Raw genomic sequence first — 22494 nt, forward strand, 5'->3', positions numbered from 1 at the left:
TGTACAGGTCACGAGTTAACTCCCAGCCGCACCATCACCCCTGAAAGGGTGGAGGTTTGGGGTCACTGTCTGCTCTTCTGCATGCTGAAGGTTGCTGTGTGAAAGGTGCGTAGACCATCATTGCTTGGGGGAAATAGTAACACATCAGCCCAACAAATTAATACAATACAATTAAGACAATAACCACAGTCAGATCTGATGTAGGAAAAGGAGATACTGTGAAACTGCTGCCAGAGGTGAGTTCAAATGAGTGACTCAAAAATGGAATGAGAATATGTGTGACTAGGGAGAGCATCCGTGGAAGTGACAAGCACCCTTGCTGGGGAGCTGCCAGAAGGGACATCAAACCTCGGACCTTGCTGGGATTGGCCACACTTTGGGGCTACTAAGGGTTTTATGTCAGTGGTTTACCCAATGTGAGATCTCTCTCCCTCACCACAGCACTTTCTTGGCTCCATGGATGAATCTCCTCCCGGTCTCAGGTCCAGCCTGCTGCCATCCATCACTTCCAGTTTGCTTCAGATTCATTTGCCGGGGCCCACAGCAGCCTTGATGTGGATGTGGGCGATGGAGGAGCATCCCTAGTGGGGCAGTGCTGGATTGCACTGAAAGGCAGGCACTGTGCTCCCCGGGTGCAGCCTGCCAGCCCTTCCCGATTCGGGGTGATGGTTTTCCTTGCGAGGCCGGGGTGTCCCCTGGAGAGCGGACTGAGCTCCGGAACGTGGCGCTGCCGTGAGCGGTACGGAGCTAATGCAAGGTGGCAGCACTGAGGATCCAGCGGCATCGCTGGAAAGCTCCCAGGGCAAGGAAGGAAAAAAGCCCTGTTCAGCTGATGCCGGTGCTGGGCTGGAGCAGGCTCAATCACAGCCCCTTCCAGAGCGGGACCCCACTGCGCTGCCTCCTCCCCAGTGGCGGTGTGGGTTTGCTGGGAGATGTGTCCTTCCCCTACTGGGTATTCCTCTTTAACAAGTGGCATCCCTAAGCGTCAAAATAGCTTTCCTAGGAGCTCTGGTGGTGGCGTGAGCGGCATCAGAAGTCATTAATGCCCAAACGTGGACTCCAGGGGACACTTCCAGCAAGTTCAGCCACAAACAAATCCTTCCTTGCCAATGCTTCTCCTGTTAGGAAGGTGCTGGGCTGACAGTCACCACGTACAGCCCTCCTCAGAAAGCAGCTTTTCTCATGGTCCCCTTTCTGCACCATCCCTCTGAAGCAGAAAGGGCAGAAGATTCCCCAAGCCCTGGCAAAGCTCTCTGTTTTTCCCGGGATAAAACACTTCTTCAAAGGAATATGGCAACAGTGCAATGGCCTGATGTGTTACATGAGCTGTAATATTCTGTTATCTTTGTTTTCAGTTTGTGCAGCGCGTCCTCAAAGGTTCTTTCTAATGTAATTTGGGGTTATGTGCAGGTTCAGACTGCCTAGTTGAGGCTGCCTGTTCCACTGAGCAGCAGCTGGAGGAGAAGGGCTTTCTGATCTGATGGCTTTTGGTTATCAAGCAGGGAGGTAATACCTAATACTCAATAAAAAGCCTAGATCCAGCCTATGGAAAGGAATGAGTTCTTTCCAAAGTGCTTCAAAGTGTTGAGATGCATCTAAATCAAATTATCGGGCGAGGGGTGGGTTTCTGCCATGGGGCGAGCAGCTTCCCTTAAACACTAACTGTGTGCGATGCCTGAGCTGAATACCCTTCAGAGCTGCTTAAGAGCTTCTCTTTTCCATTTTGGTGATATCTTTCTAAATTATACATTAAACTTATCAGGGTGAGTAATGCATCACAGCTTCCCCATGTCAGCCTTAATGTTACTTACTCAGCTGTAGCTTTGTGTTTGCCTTTCCCTTCCGTTTATCTTCAGGCTCTGTGCTAGGATGGAGCAAACCCTGGGTCCTCCTTGCCAAAAGCTGTCTGCTGCAGAGATGCTCTGCAGGAAGCCAGGACGTGACTGATGTCCTGAGCACTTTAGGGGGATGAAGAGCTGCCCTGTACCAAGGCAGAGCTGTTCCATGGGAGCAGGATGAAACCACGCTGTAATTTCTGTGTTCGATCGAACCCAAGCTGCTGCTCCATGGGATGCAGGTGCTTTGCTGCAGGTTGCTTTTGTGCTTGGGAGGAAATAAGCCAGAGCATCCAGAGAATTTGAGCTGCTGCCCCACAAGGCAACGTGAACAGATACAGCAGCTTATCAGCCCTGGGAACAGTGATTTTGGGTAACGAGGATCTAAGATGATAGCTGTTGTAATTTTAGGTGCTATAGGAAGAAGTAATTTGCTCCTTTTCCTTGCCAGTATGTCTGAGGAGGGATGGTATTTGGTTAAGTGCAGCTTTACGTTTGAGACCATTTGAAGTGCTGTGCATTAATGCTGGTGTCTGCTCTGAATCACCAGGCTTTGTTGCTGAAACCCCGCACCTATTGGCCCCTTGTGGAAATCATATCTTGTCTTCAGGCGCTGATGACAAGCGTGTTTCTAGGGCTGCTACAACCTCTTCTGTGAGATGTTGATACTGCACAAGGATGACAAAGGAGGAATTCCTGATTTCAGGGGATTTTTCCTCTCGCAGCCTCCTTGCGTTGCTGATGTCTTTTACTTTGGCTGGCTGTTGAATAATTCACTCCCAGGAAAGCAAGTGGAGGTTCCCTTCTTCCCACGCTGCCTCTCTGTAGCTCCCTCTGCCACAACCCCCTGTTTGAACTGCCTGTTTCTTTGGCCACATCAGGCACTTCATGCAGATGCTCTGCAGGACCGGTGCTGTTTCAAGCAGTCATAGAATCATAGTCCTTTCATGTTGTCCCACTTGGTTTTATTCTGATATATATAGAAGTAATTGGATCCCAAGTCATACACCCACCAGTTTTCCTCTGCTTTTTCCTTTTCCCCCCACCAGAAATCAGTAGGCAGATGTGGGAATTGCTCTTTTCCTAAACGCAGCCATTCAAATGTCTGTAGCACCTGAGTGCCTTTATTCTGAACACCAGTCAGCTTTTGCTGTTTGTATCACCCTTTCACCTTACCATGTTTATGTTTCTATAGCAAAACACTGTATGTTTTCAGCAAAATTAATCAGTGTAATTATATGTGATTTCCAGTGTCAGGTTCAGCTGAAACACTGATTTAGGGTGGTGATTAGCCCTATCAGAAGCAACGAGGATGGAGAGCTAATCTGTGCCTAAAACTGTTGTTTTGAAAGATGCCATTTATACTCTATTCATCAATGGAGTATTTCCTCCGAGCCCCCTCAACCAGTTTGAATAGGAAAGGGATTTATATTAGATGGCAGTGCACCTTGTTTGGTTTGGACTGCTGCTGTTTGCAGAGGGTGCCATTATTCAGGCAGAAAGCGGTTGAGCTAGGGGTGGGCATTGACTACCAGGACCTTTGCACCTTCGTATTTGACTGAGGTTATACCAGGTGCAGTCTTGACGTTATTGAGATCTCAGTAGTCTTCAGCTTCTCTGAAAGAGCAAGAGCAGGCACATCCTGAAGCGTGCTTCTCCCATGCAGAGCTCCTGCAGTGTGGCGTGTGCTCTCGCCATGGAAAAGTCCTTCAGCCCTCACAAGGTTCATGGGACAAGCTCAAGGTTCGTTACAAACGTGAAGGGGAAGGAGTGGTGACCTGTGGCTTTATTCTTCATTTCAGCCATGCAGCCTTTCAGAACGAGGAGCATTTAAAAGCTTGCGAGCTCCAAGAGCGATTAATTTGCTATTTCAGCCCTTTAGAAAGTGCAGTTAAAGAGAAATGAAGTTTCTGCATCGTAAGAAGGTTCAGATCAATTAAAACTATTTACTTTGTTGCTAATGATTTCAGACCATTGTAGTCTATTGGTAAACAAGGGACTTCAAAAGCACGTTCATTCAGTGAGTGCACAGAGGAAATGTTAACGGGTTCTTGGATAAATTAAGGCTGGGATTCGGTGACAGGCTCTTACTGCAAACCATTTAGGGTGGGCTCCCTGCACAGCTTGATGGATGCCAGCTCTGGGAAAGCAGCTAAAGCTTCTCATGGGGTTTCGGTGTTCAGGTAACAGGGAACAGTAAAGGCTGGACTCCTGGGTAGCCAAGGCTCCTGCAGAGGAACGATGTGCTCTCCTCCCTGCTGGCTCCTCTTGGGGATGTGTCCCTTCTCGTGGATAGCAGCAAGGGACGCGTGAGCATATGTACATGCAGGTGAAGTCTGTGAAACCTTTTGGATGGTCTTGCAAAATGGGCCTTTTTTTGGTAGCACTGAATGGCATTAAAAAACTGGGAATCAGTGCTGGTTTTGTCAGGGTCTCACTTATCCTGTGGACAAGTCTGCTGCAGCTTCAATTTGCCTGCTTGGTAAAATAGGCTGTCACATGCCAGGGACAGCCAGATCTGTCAAGCTCCACACAGTTTTCCTTTATTAGTTCTATTGGTTTTATTGCCTTTCTTATGCTCTGAGGGATGATGGTTGTTTAGTGACAAGAACCTGGAAAATCATTCAAGTTGACAATGCTTTTTAGATTTCATTTTTTCCTTGTGTCTCTATCCATAAAAAGGAATGACTTGATGACACAGTGAACTTAGCGGGGAGCTTGTGCTGTTACTGAGGAGCTGCCTTCAAGTTCTGGGATCTGCCTCTGCTGCCATCCCCACGTCACATCTGCACTAGGGTCACATGTGGGCTTTTACCTCTCATCCTAGAAACCCTGGCTGGTAGCTCACAGGTTTTTGTATGGCAATGATGTGCTTTGTTTTATGGCAGACAGTGACAATTTGGCTTTAATATCCTCAGGTGTGGTGATGGTTCTGGTCATTTCCAAATGCCCCGTACGCGTCAGGAGGGAAGATTTTTGTGGCTGTTTTCCAGGTTCCTGCAATACTGAGTCAGTTGAAAGGCTTCTGACGTGATGCCAAAGCATCAGGAAGCCTGGAGAAGGCAAACTTCAGGCTGTGTGTGTTGGAGGGTCTCCTCTGGCTGTGCAGGGGTTCTTCTCCTCATTCTATCCCTCGCCTGAAGAGAGGGATGCCGTGTTCCTAATGCAGAGCCAATGGAGACTCCACAGGGAGTCTGCATTCACCCACACACCTTTTGGTGTTTGTAGTCTCATTATGTATTCCTTCACAGGTTTCTTCAATACTCCCTGGTGTGGCAGGCAGACAGCACGTACCATGTGCAGTACCTGCCCTTCAAGCTGGCAGAGCAGGATGTGGTCTCCTTCGTGCTTTAGTGTCACAGCATCTTCAGGAGCCCTGGGATGGGCAGTGCTGCTCCTCCAGTCCCAGGGTTTAGGAATAACACAGTCAGCTTTTGCACATGTAGGGAACAGAATCCCCTTTGCTCTTCTGCTGCTCTGTGTCTGTCATGGGGTGGAAGCAGAAGTGTGGTGATGCTGGTGGAACTGCTCCAGATGGATGGTGGTGCCAGTGGAGCCGGTGCCATGGTCTGAGCAGCCACTTGTGCACAGGGTGTCTGCTCTGTGGATCTGTTGTTCTGAGAGTGAGCAGGCCATAACTCAGGGAATCCCAGTGACTTCAGTTCCTGCTGTAGATGATGCTTCTGCTGGCTCCTGTGCTCTGCAGCCGTGGTAGGTGACAGGAGCGTGCCTGCTGGCAACAGGAGCATTCCTGAGGAATGGGATAAAAACAGGCACAGCTCCTGCATCCCTGCCAAGGGAAATCTCTCCCACTGAACTATGTGCAAGGAGGTGCAACTGCAGCCACCCCAAATCACGCTGTTGCCGAGTGGGCACCAAGTCTCCGTTCTGGTAATAGAGAGTAATGATGTGTGGCTGGATGAGTGAAGACATTCATATCTAGCAGGAAACAGGAGGCATCTGGGCAGGATTTCTGCCTCAAAAAGGAGGTCTTTGCTGGTGAAAGAAAAATGTTCCCAGATGAAAAGCCTGCAGGGTGTACAGATGCTAATTACTGGCATTTTCTGACAATGCACGGACAGCACTGGGTAGCTCAAGGTAGGTCATGCTATGAAGATAACTGCAAAAGCCTTTTGATGAATTCTGTCTCTTAACATAAGGGTATAACTGTACCTTTAAGCTGGAGTTTAGTGGTGTTGAACTGGTACAATTTGTCCCAGTGAAAGGGAATAGGAAGTGGAGCAAAAGAGAAGACACTTCACTGTGAGTGTCCAGAGCATCCATGAGGGAGGCACAGAGGAACACGGTCAATATCCCTCTCAAAAATCTTATCTGCAGAAGTATGTGGCACACTTGACCCTCAGATCAATTCTCTTGCTTTTATATTTCTTGAGGTGAAAAGTGACCTATGTCCATGTTGAACAACAGCCAGAAACTAACTGTAGCCTCTCACACCCAGTGTTCGCCAGCAGTTACTGCTGGGACCACGCACACCTGTGGAGCAGTGACTTCCCTCATGGCAGCACCAAATCATGATGTTCTGTTTCTCCTGCATCCTGTGCTTGCAGGGGAGGCATTTCTAACTATTAATACTAATTAATAACACTAATAACTCTTTATAGTAGGGAAAAGGTTACAACGATGTGTGAGAAACACTGACTGAGTTCAAGATCTGAGATGCGCAAGCTGAAGAAGAAAAACCGGTGCATCCTGCTGTAAAGCCCAGTAAAGAGAGGGGGCTCCATTCCTCTCCCGTGTTCTGAGCAGCCAGGAAAAACATGAAAGCAGTAAATTAGGAAATGCACAGAGCACTGTGGGGCTGGTAATGCAGAATATTGCTGTTCCTGGCACTTCAAGGACTCTTTTCCTAAGCTGTTCATTCCTTGGCGTTACCTATTTCTTAGATGCTGCTTTAGATGCATCGGTGCCTAAGCTGAAAAACCCCCTTTGATGTGTGCTCGCTTCCCCCAGCATTTACAAACTTAAAAGTACTCGTGTTAAACTTTAATTATTCCCGTGTCTGGCACTGGATGTTCCGACTGCCGCTGCTTTTTTGGGATGTCTCGGAAGATACGGTGTATGTAGCTGGGTCAAGTAGCTGATGGGTAAAATGAGTAATGACTTGCTGTGTGCAGTAGGCTGCATCTGTTGCTGGAATTTAGAAGCTTCCCTGCCTTTTCGTATTCTCTGAAGTGTGCAGTGTTATGGGCATTGTGTGTTCCTTTCTCTTGCTAATGGGAGTGCACACCACAGGCAGCAGCACTCCATTCCCAAAACATCTCCACTTCATAGACACTTTTGGTGAGTAAACTTGGAAAAAAAAGGAAAAAGGAGACTTTCTGTATACAGCAGCAGATGCATTGCTGCTTGTTATGTTCTTCTGAAGGCGTTTCCAGAACTCCTCTATTGTTTATTAGAGCATAGTGTGAAATAAGATGGGGGAGAATCTCCACAGGAAGAGGCTGAGACAGAGCCATGGAGTTGCCAAAGCAGTTGGTACCTTGCATGTGCCATCTCTCTGAACACTCACCTGATGGATCCGCTCTCACTGCTTACAAATCTGATTGGACGTAGCGTTGGCATCTGTCATCTGTCATCTGCTCAGATGCCAAGGGCTAAACAAAGCTCCCCTTCTTCTGCTTAAACAACACGGCTTCGGAGGTTATCGGGGCCCTGTCATTAGCTGGGAAATCACCAGCCTGCTCCCATGCATGGGATTTGAGACTGATGGATGAGGCTGAAGAGCAGTTTGCTCTTCTTTACCCGGGCTGGAGCAGCCCTTCTGCTCCTCACAGCACTTCTAATCAGTTAGCAGCCAGGTTGCTTGTTCTGCTCTGGGAGTTTGAGGCAGGATGGGCTCATTGTGCCAGTTTACCATTCTCTTCTCACAGTGTATGGAAGGGGCACCTGGGAAAGAGAGCCCTGATTCAGGGCAAAAAGGGGCCAGGAAGGAATGTGGGCTTCTCCTTTGAATTCAGAGTTGTTTGTCCACCCTGGAGTGGTTCTGTGTTTGTGCTCTTGTGGGACATAGAGAACCAAAGTCTGATTGTTGGATGGTGTGAGAAGAGCTCCCCGAAAGAAACCTGAAAGCCTATGTGGTCAAAAAGGACTTGGGGTCTCCCGGAGGGTCAGATAAGGAAATAACTCTGCTCTCCTGGCCCCTCTGAGCCATACAGCAGCATTGGTGGGATTCATGTTTCCTTTTAAGATGCCAGGGCATCCGCCTGGGAGTCTAGAAATACACATACAGGAGGCCTTGAGAGCTGGGCTCAGCCTAACACAGCCTGCAGCAGGAGCTCTTAGATGCTAATCTCTGTTTGTGAATCTCCTCTGTCTGGGGACGTTCGAGGCTTCTGAGTGAAAGTGAAGAAGAAACGAGGGTGTCTCAATAATCTTTTCCTTGCAATTCAGAAGAAATTCAAGCCTGATCCTTGTTTTGCCTTAGGATTCAATGTTTTCAGTTCCAAATGCTGCATCAGATCCCAGCTGGCTGCTGTGAGTCACGTTTAGGACACCATGCCTAATGAGTAAAAGCCAGCCTGGAGTGAGCATAGAAGAGTGCTGCATGTCCTTGACCTGACACTTTGGTGTATCCCTGGTTCCTGTGCCCTGGGGACAGCCCCGGTGCTGCTGGCCTCCCTGTGCAGCTTTAGTTTGATTCTCACACAAGGTACAGTTGGGCTCTGAACCATGGAGCAAAGAGGGGAACTTTGGATTCCCTGGCACTGGGGGTTACTCTTGTCTATAAAGGTTATTCAGGCACAACAAAGCCTTCAGTGACTAACCTGGATGCTATATAGCAGTGTCATAAGGGTTATGCCATAGGAACAGAAATGTTGCAAGACTATCAAAGCCAACATTATGAAAGTGTTTTGAAGGTTATTGATGTTCTTCCCCTGGGAATTGTATTACCAGTCACTGATATCAAAAGTAACAAATTTAAAGAAGCTATAAATGACAAAGCCCTTGGAGCAAGAGCAAAGAGTGAAAATAAAAAGGACTTGTTGGCTTATCACATACCATATAAGCTGCATGGAACATTAAATAGCATTTCTCTCCTATTCCTCCAGGCAGGCAGCAAGGTTGTGCGTGCATCCTGTGCAGGCACCCGCAGCCCCAGTCTCCACACTTGCTGTGCAGATGGATGGGAAGGGGCCAGGGCTGGTGAGCACTGGGTCAGAGAAGGAGTGGAACGTGCTGCGAGGGGCAGCGCATCCCATCAGACCTGTCAAAGCCATTCCCCTGATGCAGATGCCAGCCAGAAATAGGGGGTAGTCGAGTAATAGGAAAAGAATGGTTGTATGTGAACAGTGAGGGATGGAGAGTCCTGCAGTGTCTGGTGGTGCTGGCTGCTGGCCGGGCAGAGCTCCAGCCCCTGGGATGCTGCAGGAGCTGTCACCACCTGAGAAAGCTCCTTTTCTGCTTGGCCCTTGTGTGGGCCAGCAGCCCCCTGCGAAACACCAAGGTGCTGGTCTGCTCCATCCTTCATGCACACACAAAGCCATGGACGCATCCTTAGTCCTGCATCCTCCGCTCCTGGATGCTGCTGCTCACGCGCTGCTGCTGTAGGGACTGTACATGGGCTTTGAGGGGCAATCAGCTTCCAAATGATTTTAACTCATTTGCATACATACAAAAATAGCTTAGAGCTTGATGAAGCTTTCTGAACAGCACCAAGGGACAACGTGTCTCTGGAGGGAGAGCTTATCAAGAGCTCCGGGTACGTTCTCCTGGGCTTTTCTCATGTGGCATTTGGAAATGTCAGCTTCCTGTTGCTTGGTCCAGCTACAACAATTCCAATTAAAAATATGAAAAGTTGAGGTATCTTCAGGTGCACGTTGAACTGATCCTAATTCACAAAGTGCATTCGTATTTAAAAGTTAATAGTGTTATGGAGGCAAACTAGGCCATCAGCAGATGAGAGAGGAAACTCGCACCATCTGCATGCAAACCAGAAGCCGAAGCAGTGCATTCTGTTGGTATAAACTTTGAAAGCACTTGGTGAATGTCAGTGGAGCTTTGAAATTAAAATTCCTTCTTATTCCAGACCAGCTATTGTTGCATCTCTGGCTTGGGTGAGCTGGGAAAGGATAGAAGCCACTTGGGGCATGCTTTATAATGCTGGCATTTCTGGAAGGCGATGGGGATGGAAGTGTTCCGAGCTTAGCTCTGAGCCTGTTTGAAATGCAATAACAGAATTCCCATGTAAAGGTTGTGATAAAAGCAGCAAGAGGGAGGGGGTTTGTGTACCTCAGGATGAGGCAGATGTCAGCTGAGGGATCTCTGGCTTGCACTTACGGGGGGAAATATCTGAACGTGGTAGCAAACCTTGCAGGGTGGCCGGCTGCAGGGAGGCTGGCACCACTGCATCAGACTCAGTACCTCCATGCTTACGTTTGTGTGTGCTAATCTGACACAGCTTTGTGTTTGCATGGGGAGCATCAGGTAGCTTTGAACTATTAATGCAAGTGCAGGGCAGAACTCTGCAGCTTTGGTGGCCTTTGGTGAGGTTCCTTACTGACACTGTGGGCACTATCAGGCATTTGCTTTGTTTTCCCCTAGAAAAAGCTCTGTTTTGCTGTTAAATCAAGTAATCCCTGTGTATAACTTTGTCTCTGCTAGGAAATCCTTTGAGATGTTCTGACTATGAAAAGCCTAATTCAAGTGTAGGACACTTTGAAGTATAAGATGCTCTCCTCTACACCACTTCCCATGCAAAAGAAATTGCACTGTTCTGGAAGTGGGTGCAGTATGCAGGTTTTCGTTAAACGGAGGCATTGTGTGAGTGTCAGTCTTCAAAGGTGGAGAGTTGGAGCAGCAGTATGTGCACAGTACAGCCAGAAATTTGTATGGATGTAATAAGCCTCATTTGTCAGGAAGAGTAACTCCAATTCAAACCAAAGAGACCTTTGCTTTACCCTTGTTTGAAGAACTTCAGGGCTTTTGCAGGATGAGTTGTAAAACCTTGGGCAGGGTTTTGGCAATGGAGAGAGTGAGTTACAGAAAGGAGGAGATGCTTTGGTGATTGCCATGGCAATCGATGCTGGCAGCCAGGTTAAACACATCCATTGCTGTTGTTACGTGGCTTTCAGGAGCGCAGTGTGTTACAGAAGGATGTATCTAAGCAAGGTGAAGGAGGGCAAGTTGCTGTCTGGAAGTTTTCTCTGCATGCTTTTATCATGGTTACGCTTTTATGCATGAGCAATGGCATAGCTTTAGTTATTAAACTGACTCAAACAGCTGCCCAGGCACCTTCTGTGACTGTTCAACAGCTACTGGAGTCTCAGGCTGGTCTTTCAAGAATACAGATGTGCAGCCGTGAGGGATTGAGTGAGCAGTCAAAAACCATGGTTGGGAAACAGGGAAGAGCAGCTTTTGGTCCTTCAGCTCCTCTCTTTGCTCTGTGCTTTGTAGCATGGAGCTGAGCTGGTCAGTGCCCCCTGTGCAAGGTGTTACCAACGCTGCGTGGCCAGGACTTGGGTGTCCCCAGCCCTTCTCAGCCAAGTGCTGTTGTGCTCTGCAGTGGGTTCGATGCTCCAGAGCAATGAGCAGGGCAAGAAACTTCCCTGCTGTGTTTCTGCCCCCAGGCACCAGGGCATGGCACTTGTGCATCAGCACCACTGGCTCCGCTGCGTGTTTCTAGATGAGCACAAGCAGTCCCAGCCCATGCCAGAATTACCTTGTCCCTGTCAGCTGCCTGTGTGAGTTAAAGCTTCCATCTGCGACACAGATGAGAAGAAATCCCCATTGTCCAGAGGAATAATACCTGCATGAGAGACAGAAGTGCCTTTTGTTTGATTTTGCTGCGTGCTTCTGGTTGTGCACTGTTGTCCTTCTGTTAGACCTTTTATTAGCGCAAGAGTATTGCTCTGGAAGATAATAAGCAACTGGGACATAAATTCCTCCTTGGAACTTTGGAGGCCAGGAATTACAGCGCTGTATTTTTGGGGACCTTTCAAAGTGCACGTTAAATAAACATGATCCTCAGGAGTATTCAGAGACAGCTCTTGGTGTATAAAATGTCTTCAAATATATCACCTTTGATGATGTATTAGTAAGTGTTTGGTGTTTGTTCTATATTAAGACTCTCTTACTTTGCTGCTCGCGCTGTTTAGATGCTGCCTGGTGCTGCCTGGGCTGATCCATGTGCTGTTTGTAACCCCATGGGATTGCTGCCAGGCTCACCTACAGAGAAAAGCTTATTCAGAGACCTCATGACTTTTCCCTGGACTCTGCTTGTTTCTGGGGGTGTCCTGGGGCAATTCAAGTCAAGCCTCCTGTATTGCTGAACCCTGAGCATCACCATAGACCTTTCTTTTAAGTGGGAGCAAAAGACTTCAGGCCAGTTTCTGCTCCCCTGCTGCCTTCTAAGATTGTCCAGAGCAACATCCTCTGCCTTTGGCTGTGCTGGAGGTCTGCCAGTGGCAATGCTTCTGCAGGCCTCAGGGAGAAGGTGCTCAGGATGGGGCTCTTGCTCCTCTGTATTCAGGTGTTGCTGCCAGCGCGTGGAGGATAAATCAGCATCTCAGCCAAGGATGCTTTTTGCAGGCTGGCTCTTAGGGACCTGAGAGCAGTGCTCCTCAGCAGCAATGGGGGTCTGACTGTGTCAGTGGTGTCATAGGGATGGGACAAGCACTGTTACTGGGGGAAGCGTATGGATTATCAAGGCAGGGCAGGAAAACGGGGGTGGGGGGGAAGAAAGATGAGGATTAAAAACCAAAATAAAAAAAGGAAAACCTGTATTTTCCCAGTCCAAACCCTGCAGTGGCTCTCTACCCCCTCATCATCCTTTGGAGGTGTAAAATATGGACCAGAGTACAGTTACTTTCCTGATTACCCTCTTGTCTTCCCTTACCAAGTTAGCAAAGAGGAACTGGGGAGCACGTTATGAAGGATACAGCCCTGTGAAATCTGGATTCCCTTTAAAACAATCGCAGGAAGTCTCAATCTTGTCATTCCATGAGGGTCAAAATAACTTTACAGCTTGCCGAGCCCTTCATCCGCCGTTCCCTTGTTGGGGGTGTGTGGAGCTCTGTGGGCCTGCCCCAGTCTCTTCTCTCAAAAAACAGTGAATTTAAACAAAACCCCTCAGAAGGGTTGGGCTGAAAACATGGGAAAATTCCTTGTTTTGGAGTTGTGGGCATGGAGATTGGGAGCGCACGTGGTCCCCATCCTGTGCCTCCAGACGTGGCTGGGATGCAGTGACGGTGAAGATGGGGACAACCAGTGCCCCAGAGGGGACCTGAAGTTCCTGTACCCAGACAAGGAGGATGACATCTGGTAACTGGTGGTGTATATCCGGGTGCTGATTTAACCAGGTTAAATCTCGCCCAAAGCTAGCATTTAGTCTCTGGAAAAGAAAAAAATCCCATTACTTGCATGTCTGGGTTGTGTTATCTGTGCTTTGTGCTTCAGCTATGGCAGGCTCTGCTCTCAAACCATTAAAAATCCAGAGGAAACCCTCCAGAGAGACGCTGCTATAAATAGCAGGAAATTCTCTCATCCTCCGTGTGTCTGGGAAGGGTTTCATTCCTTGGTTTGCTCTTAAATAATATATAGATGATACACAGGCACTGTCAGTACCTGTCTCTGCATTACCTGTGGGTACTGAAGCATCACTGCAGCCTCTCAAAGCCCCAGCAACCTTTTTGTATTATCTTCTTGTGGGTGATAATCTGTTGGATATTAATCCGGTCACCCCACAGTGATGGATGTGAATTACATCCCCAGGAAGCTGAGATCCCTTTTCAGCCTTTTTGGGTGGTTTGAGGAATACAAAGTAAACCTTGTGAAGGAACAGGAAAGAAAGATTGCTTTTATAGTTTGGGGGTGAAAGGAAAGGGAGGGAGGCACAGGAGCTGCCTCTGCTCCTTCTGCCCTTTTCCTTGGTGTTTTAGCCATTAGGACCAGAAAAGGCTGATTTCACCGTGCGTTGATGATGTGTGGTGCTTTGCACACAGCAGAAATAGATGGGTTTCCAGTGAGGGCCAGGGCGATGGGATGCACAGCACAGTGGCTCCCAGGGCTGTATTTGGGGGTAGTTTCCTTGTAGGCTGGCTGGGATTACATTCACGGATGCTCGTGGTCCCTGAGGATGATTTATTTCCATTCACTCTTCCATCAGGGAGCACGAATACAAAACCTTTCAGTTCAGAGGTATTTTTGTCCAAGTAAAATGTCTTGAGCTGTGGTTGTCGGTGATTTGGAAGCCCCTGCCAGTGAGCTCTCGCCTTGAGCTGATTGGCGTTGCTGAGCAGCTGAACGCTGGCCAGGAATGGTGTTTGGTTTTTGCCTTTAGAAACTAAAAAGCATGCTTTGGGGTGGGGACAGCAAGAAGAGAGAGGGGGGCTGTGGTTATTCTGTCCTGCCTGAGAAGGGAGACTTCCCTCATGTAGGGGACACACTTTGGGTAGTAACAAGCAAACAGAAAGCAGTTGCTGAAATGAGAGGAAGGTTTCCCTGTGGCTTGGTGGTACCTGCCATCCCTGCATCCCAGCACTGGTGGTACCTGCCGTTCCTGCATCCCAGCACTGGTGGTACCTGCCATCCCTGCATCCCAGCACTGGTGGTACCTGCCGTTCCTGCATCCCAGCACTGGTGGTACCTGCCATCCCTGCATCCCAGCACTGGTGGTACCTACCGTTCCTGCATCCCAGCACTGGTGGTACCTGCCATCCCTGCATCCCAGCGCTGGTGGTACCTGCCATTCCTGCATCCCAGTGCTGGTGGTACCTGCCGTCCCTGCATCCCAGCACTCATCAGGCCGTGCTTTGCTTTGCATCCTGCCCTCCCCACCTGCCAGCTTGGCTGTCTTCAGCTTTGTGTTTCTGCTGATGTGAAAGCCAGAAGCACGGGGTGGGCTGGTGGAACAAACAATACCTGATTTACTTGGTTAATTTAAATAGCATCTAGTGGGTAGCGCAGGGAGGCTGCACCGCTGCTCCAGCAGTCACGCTGGGAGGCAGGTCTGCAGCCCCATTATGTGCTATTATTGCTTTCAGGGTAATGTATACATTTTCTTTCACTATCACATAGTTTTTCTCCTTCATTTTTCATGAGAACTGGCATTAGATTAATGGTTAAGCCATGGAAGAAACGTAACACCGTGCCAGTCTGATTTATTGACCACTTAGTGCTGATGAAGCTGCAAACAAGAGTCAGGCAGATGTTGCAGCTGCATTTTTCTTTATCAAAGCTAACAGCTTTGTGTGTCTTTTAACCACTTGTAGCACCATCTCCTGCTTGTCCTACAGCACTGGGGACAGTGGAACAAATCCCTCCACCACCCTAAGGAGACTGCTGGGGTGCAGCGTGCCCAGGAGCCTGGACCAGGTCAGGGATAGGCGGCAGCATCTCCAGCTCTGCAGATGCTCTGGGCGCTGAAGTGATGGGTGACTTTCCAATGGGCACAGTTCCAGAGCCATCTGCAGCCCAGTCCAGGGTTCCCTGTAGGACTTCCCTCCACTGTCCTGGCTCATTTCCCACGTGGAAGTTGCATTTGTCATGTTTTGTTTCAGTCTTTCACATTTCTCTTGTTCTGCTGGTAGGTCTCCAAAAGGAAATAGTGATTCTCTGCTGATGTAGAGTTGTCCAAAACATGCGTATTCTCTTCATTTGTGTCAAAACATTTAAGTTCTCCAGGTAGATGGGCATTCATGAGATTTGCCAGTCTGAAGTCAGCTTCTGGATGTAGACATAAGGAGCAGACCTCTTGGTTTTGTGTTTATTTTATATGCTTTTATTTATAAGAAGTATAAACTCCAGTGCCAGTCTGCTGCTGAGGTCCGTGTGCTGCTGCTGCCATGAAGCCCCATCGCCCTTACTTCCCTGGTGACAATCAGGCACTATCAGGCTGTGAAAAGCACAGTTAATCTGAACCGAAGGAAGCAGCATCTGCAGATCAGCCGAAGGAAAACGTGGCACCATGTGTGTGGTGACCAGAGGATTTGGGGTGGAAAGAGAGGATGCGGTGTTTGCCTGTGTCCTTCTCAAGTTGTCTCTCAGCTGGGACAGATGTGCCCTGTGAAACGGAAGGTTTTGACACACAAAAATTGAAGATAAAAGGGGAATCTTGAGAGCAGATCTGATGGTTTGCTTTGCTTTAGCACTTTCCAGAACGACTCCAGAATAGGTTGTTAGCAGTTCCTCACTAGGTTTCCTTGCCTCTTCCCTGTGCAATGCAACTTTTCTCTTCTGTGAGATACTGCAGTCTCGGAATCCGCTCTGAGAATCGCCCACTTGCAGTTTGCATCAGTAAAGGGGGGGAAATGCAAGTTTCTGTTCGCATATCTTCCTCGTTTAAAAGACGGCTTCTGCAGATAAAGGGACACGTCCGGGTGCAGCATGCAAGGGGGTGCAGAACGTGGGAGGTTACCTTCCCCTGGTCTTCCTTTAGGGCAAGTGTCCATGGGCTGCTCCAGCCCTCTGCGGGTTTCATAAGCCAGCACTCCCATTAGCACAACCTTTGCAAATGAATGACGGCTTGCCTTCCCTCTCCCACTCAGAACAGGGCTCTCGCAGCATTAATGAAACATTAGAGTTTTAATTACACCATTATCCTATTTATTTTTATAAATAATTCCAAAGCAGTCATTAAGTTTGTGAACTTTGGAGTAAATGACTTAAGGGAGAGAAATCAGCTTCTCCATCTCGTTATTATCTATTGTACAATCTCGCTGGGATGCTGGTGGGGAAAGTAGCCGAGTTGTTTCTGTTGCTGTTGTTAAGATGATTCATTTACTCACAGGGTGGTAGCACACTGCTCAGCTCCCGACTTGAAGCGGCTGTGTCAGTGGGACGGCGCCGCAGTGCGTCAAAGCCAGCTCCATCCCCGTCTCAGGCCCCGGACGGCGGTGCACGGAGGGAGAGGGGAGCACTACCCAGCCCTGCAGGAGCCTTGCAGTTGTTCTGCAGCACTTCTGCAAAGGACACAGTCTCTTCCAGCCCTCACCTTCTGCAGCTTGCTGCTTTCCGTGCAGAGCTGCAAGATCTTCACAGGACAGGGAACCTTGGGATGTGTGGAAAGAGCCCATCCTTGGGGCACTCTGAGCCTCCTTGGCTCTTCCCTCCCTCTTTCTGCCACTATAGGGAGAGCGTGGCTGTTACTGATGTTCCAGGGTGAATTCCCACTTATTCGAAGTAGCTTTATGTGGACCAGAGCTGATGAAAGCATTGGCTCAAACAGACTGCAGGTCCCTTAAACCAAAGCAAATTACCTGGTGTTTGTTGCAGCTGCTGATTGCAGGGCTCCTGCAGGTCTTCAGTGTTTTATGGGCTGGAGGAAAGGTTCACCCTGAGCACACAAGGGGAGCAAGGGATTTGCAAGCAAATGGCACTTAGGATGGGAGGAAGCTGTGTGCAGACTCTGTTGTGCCTCCTCTTAAAGAACAGCTCTGATCTTGGGAAGATCTGGTCCATACTGGGATTTAATTATGGTGCTTTATGTCAGGTTTAGGAGAGCATTATGAGGCTTTCCTAGTTCTAATTAGGAGGATGAATACAGGGAGGCCCAATGGTGTAACTTTTGCTGTGCTCTCTCTGCAGAACCCAGACATCGTGTTGGTGCACTACCTGAACGTCCCTGCCATCGAGGACTGCGGGAAGCCGTGCGGCCCCATCTTGTGCTCCATAAACACAGACAAGAAGGAATGGGCAAAGTGGACAAAAGAGGAGCTCATCGGGCAGCTCAAACCGATGTGTGAGTACCTGCTGGAGGCTCTTTTGCTCTTTGGCTTTATGAAGGGTTAGAGAACGAAGTCTCACTGCCACCAACTGCCCCTGGGAAGGAGTCATTTGTCAATCTCACCTTGCATCTGCATGCACTGTCTTTCTTCCCAGTGTTGAACACTTCTGGGATGCATGGTCTGAGGGCTGCCCGGGCTGGCTCAAAACAGGTCATGGTCCAGAAAAGGTCCCTTCCACATACTGTGTAAGAACTGTGCCTATGGTCTTGTGCTTCCAGTGCCTTTTGTAAGCACACACTCATCTGCAAGGAGCCTTTGCAGCATTAGGTAGGTTTCCCCCAAGGGCACTCCATGTTTGTGTCAGATGGGAAGGGGTTGCTGTTGCTCAGATGGACTCTGTGGAGCTGGGTGCTTCAGGGTGGGTGTCGTTTACTACTGTTCTTTGCAGTGTAGTAAGAGGGCCACTTAGGTGTGTGCAGTGATGAAGAGGTTTGCTCTGCAAACAGACCTCTGTGCATCTGCCTTGGACTGTGTTTTCCTTCACATCACAGCTGCGTTGTGCGTCTTCCCCTGGAGAACAGGTCCCAGTGTGCGTGCAAACATCGTTTTGCAATGAAAGAAAGGTTCGGTGCAGTGTGGGTCTGTAAGGAGGAGAAAATTAACCACAAGAGCCACAATACCCAATGTGGGTGCTTGCATCTGAGTCAGCAAACCCCAGGTCTGCTTTCCACCCTCACCCCTGCCCCAGCCAGACGCTGGTGTCGTGCCCAGCTCTCTGTAATGAGAGGTCAGAGCCGTGAAGTCCATTCTGATGTGTCTCAACCATCAGAGGGGGCTCAGTGTCAGGTCGTGCTGAGCACAGCATTAATGGTCCAGGTTTGCACCACTCCTGTTGCATCCTGAGCTCTGCAGCCCCATGTAGTCATTTTCCATGTAAAGCATGGGGGGGGCAGAAAACAAGCAGAAGAGAGGAGAGAACATGACACGTTTGCTAAACAGAATATTGCCCCCGGGATCAATAACCTTAGACAGAGATCAGGAGGCTGAAGGTGTAGCTGAGGCTGGACAAGTACCTTAGCATTAAACAGGAGGGGAAGTGGCAGCCTGTTAAAAAATCTGCAGTGCATCAAGAAAATGATGTGAAAACTGCAACGAACTCCCCATAAATTTAATAACACTTGGCTCTTTTATGTCTCAGGAGGGAAGAGTGAAACTCTGCGCAATTATTCAGAGTATATATGCATGTGCACGTCTCTGTTTATGGGTACATATCCTGGGAAACGCATCCTTAGAAATGGAGCTCAAATAAAAGCTTTGGATGCTGCTCAGACCTCGGAAACAAAGAGGACATGGATAACCGTGTTTGGGGAGCACAGAGGGGCACTGCTCGCCAAGAAGCCATCAGATTTGGTTCCAGTATTGCGTGTGCCATTCAGTCCTGTAGCCAAGCACATTAGTTTCATCACATTTTTGCATTAATCACATTCTTTCACAGACTTCGCAGTTTGATTGCCTGATGTTTCCAAATTTCTCTGCCCTAAAGCAGATTTGTCAGTGACTTAATCAAAGTGTTGGGCATGGTGTCACTGCGGAAGCGACAGTCTCACCCTTTTGCCTGTTCTGTGTTGGGGTTCTCCCACATGTGATTCCTCTGGGCTCGGAAGCTGTGAGAGGGCTTTTGGGTGATTCTCTGGTTTTCTTGGTTGCCATTTTTGATGTTTCAGACAAGTTAGTGCTGATACAGCCGGGCTGTGTGTGTTTAAATGCTGTACCTGCAGGGAGGCTTGAACATCCTGTTTCATTCCGAGCTGGGAGAAGCCAATTCCCATTCTACCTTTGGGGACAATGCAGCGGCCAGTATCCAGGTCTCGACTGGCTGAGTACAAGTGCTGTTTGTTCAAGTCCTCCTCAGCCTGGACCAGAGTCAGATATTAAAGCTTTTGACCTCTGTCAGGTATTAAAGCTTTTGTATCAGAATCCAGGCTAACGGAGTGTCTGTGGTGCGGCAGCCAAAGGCTGGGAACATGTTCTCTTGGCCGTGTGTGCCTGGAGAACTGCAAGTGATGTGGCAGATGGCTGGCAGGGAGAGAGGCATCGGTCTGAGAGCCCGAGCCAGACAGATACATCAAACTGTTTTTCCTGAAACGCAGAGAGACCCTGCCTGGGATGAGCAGGAATCTGCTCACATTGCCCGCATCCGTAACTCACTCTGCTCCTTATTCCTTCCCTGCTGCATCATCCCAAAGTCAGTCCAGGCCTCAGAAGGCATCTGGGATAGGCACAGGACCCAGGTACCAGACCGTGTCACCTCTGTGAGCAGAGCAGCGCGCTGAGGTCTGGGATGCTGAGAGGGGGCTCCTCCTGTCCTGGTTTGAAGGAGACCTCTGCAGAGGTGGTGATTCCTAATGCTGTGACTGTGCTTGTGCTGATGGTTATGGATGAGAAGATGCCTTTTCAGGGTGGCCATAGAACTCTGAGAGCTTCATGGAAACACCATTAACTTGTCCTAACAGAGCTGCTCTGTGAGCTAATTAAGAGACAAATTAACCCATTTGAACATCCATGGAAGGTAAATAGTTGATGCAGATGCTCCGAGGATTTGGAGTTTCATCAGCATCTCCAGCTGACACTGTACATAATGAACTGATCAGCCTGAGTTCAGTTTTCACAGCTTTGGGTTTGTGGTTTAGTTCTGATGTATTTGTTACCTGCATTCATACTGGGACATCCATGACCTCCTGATTGTCCTTTCTGGACTATCACTGGTGGCTTCTCAGGCCTCAGTTCCGCAGTCCTTGAGACTGAAGCCTGGAAGAGCTCTGGATTCATGACGTCCAGCAGGATGAGTCCTCTCTCCTTCCAGGCTAGGAGATGGGGCACCATGTCTTAGTCACAGACATGCTTAGGGAGCACACAGAGGGCTGTAAAGCCTCCACTGAAACATGCTGCTTCTGCTGGCAGGCCTGTGATAATCTGCATGTCAGCAGCATCATAGCTAGTTGTCTGAATCAAGCGGGTCGTCGTATGCCTTGCTCCTGTCTGTGTGCAGCTTTTCAGGACATTTGTGCAAAGTGAACAGTGATAATACATGGAAATCGTACGGGACCATCGTCCGAGACACCTGTGAGTCATTTCAGGATGCCTGCTATGAAAAATGTGTCTCAATTTGGCCTTGCTCTTCCCTTCCCCCCCCTTTTGTGCCCTGTTACACTCTTGCTTTGAGATTTCTCTGAACAGATTTGCAGATGTCCTTAGAGGCATCTGGTGGTAAAATCAAACCGCAGCGACAGAATCCAGCACAGCAGAATTCTGTGTATGAGCTCCATATGATCAGCAAATTGCAGCCAGCTCATGTTGGGGGTTTCTCCAAATCATCCCCTTTTGGCTTTCTCATCCCTCAGCTGGCAAAGTCTGAGTTACAGGCTCACAGCTGGTGCTACGCTGCAAGCCTTGGTTCAGGTCCACTATAATTAAGGACTGTCTTTCGTTTGGGGGGAAAAAGAAGGTTTTCTTCATTCCTCTGCTGCCTGGAAGCTGATTGCTCCCACCACAGCTGGGGATGCTAGGGCTTCACATGCACTCAGCACACTCAATACCTTTGGGCGCAGGTGGCAGTACTGTCTCCCACTGGAGTCACCAATTCAGTCTGTGTAAATGAAACCATCGGGGATCTTGGAGCTCACCTGAAACTGCATCCCTGTTGTTGCAGCTGGAGAGGGCTTTAAATCCTCATAACCCAGAGCAAAGTCTGAATAGCAGAGATGTGCTTTAATTGAAGAATCGATTGTTGGGTATTTTTATCTTGGCTTAAATTTACATTCACTTTCACTGATTGTGGTTGAGGTTTTGGGTTTGTAAACTTAAAGATCAGTTGCACAAAACTGCCACATGGGATGATTTTTACCGTTCCCCAACTTGTTTGCCAGAGCTACAAAGTGGAACTGAAGTTTGCCAGCTCAGCACCAACTGAGGGCCAGGCAAAAAGTGACTGAGTCTGTAAAAGAGTTTGGGTTTAGTAATGCAGGTGTCCAGTCTTGGACAGGTTCTGATTACCCCAGTGGCCACTTGGACTTTGAGTACCTCCCATTCGCATCTGCTGCGGAGCCAGGATCAGCCACCTGCTCCATTCCCATCCTCTCTCCACAGTGCAGTCTTTCAACTGCAACTGGAGGTACCACAGTGAGATAATCCCAGCAGCTGAATCCGAGTGTTGACAGCAATCCAGTATGAGCCGGACTGTTGGCAGCGATGGGAACTAACTTGAGGAGAGTGAAACCAGTTTCCCCTGGAAGCTGGGTATTGAACCAGGTGCAGCAATGGCAGAACCTCTCTGAGGATGCCACGGGCACACCAGCCCTTGTGTTCTGTGCCTCCCCTCTTAGCATTCAGCTGTGCTAACAGTCAGACTGAGGCTGTGTCCTCTCTTCGTGGCATCGCGCTGGGATGCTGTTAGGTTATAACCAGAGAGCCTGTGGTGCAGCCCTGAGGCCGGGAGGGGCTGGGAGGCCGGGAACGCTGGGCTTTCTCCTGTGCTAATGGAGATTTGTCTTTTTTCCCCCAAATCGCCCAAAGCGGGGCTTTTGTCGGAAAAAAAATGGGGGAAAAAGAACTCAAACACGGGATGCTCGTGCGCGGCCGCGGAGCCGGCGGGCGGCGGGACCTGCGCGCGTTCCTTATCCCATGGCGCCACCTGGCGGCGGCCGGGCAGGTGCCGGTCCCGGCGGGATGGAGGTGGCCGGGTACCGATCCCGGAGGGATGGGGAGGGCAGGGACCGATGCTGGCAGGGTGACGGTGCCTGGTGTCGATCCCGGCGGGATGGCAGTGGATGGGAGCCGGTCCCAACGGGGTGACAATGGCTGCGTGCCGATTCAGGCAGGGTGGTGGTGGCTGGGTGTCCATCCCGACGGGATGGTGATGGCCAGGGTCTGATCCCGGCAGGGTGTCAGTGCCTGTGAGCTGCAGATGGAGAAGGGAG

General features: G+C 49.2%; 1 protein-coding gene across 8 annotated transcripts in view; it reads left to right on the top strand.

Annotated features, from left to right (window-relative positions):
- CAMTA1 (calmodulin binding transcription activator 1) overlaps window positions 1–22494 on the top strand; it is a 223855-nt gene that overhangs the window by 149425 nt on the left and 51936 nt on the right. For all 8 annotated transcript variants that reach the window (XM_057410214.1, XM_057410219.1, XM_057410218.1 and 5 more), the window contains exon 6: window positions 17379–17532. In XM_057410214.1, coding sequence (XP_057266197.1) covers window positions 17379–17532 — 154 coding nt within the window. The remainder of the gene's footprint in view (window positions 1–17378; window positions 17533–22494) is intronic.

This window comes from Pezoporus wallicus, unplaced genomic scaffold (assembly GCF_028554395.1).
Source record: "Pezoporus wallicus isolate ANWC-B61680 ecotype Strahan unplaced genomic scaffold, APGP_CSIRO_Pwel_v1 contig_14862, whole genome shotgun sequence".
NCBI classification, from domain to species: Eukaryota; Metazoa; Chordata; class Aves; order Psittaciformes; family Psittacidae; genus Pezoporus; species Pezoporus wallicus.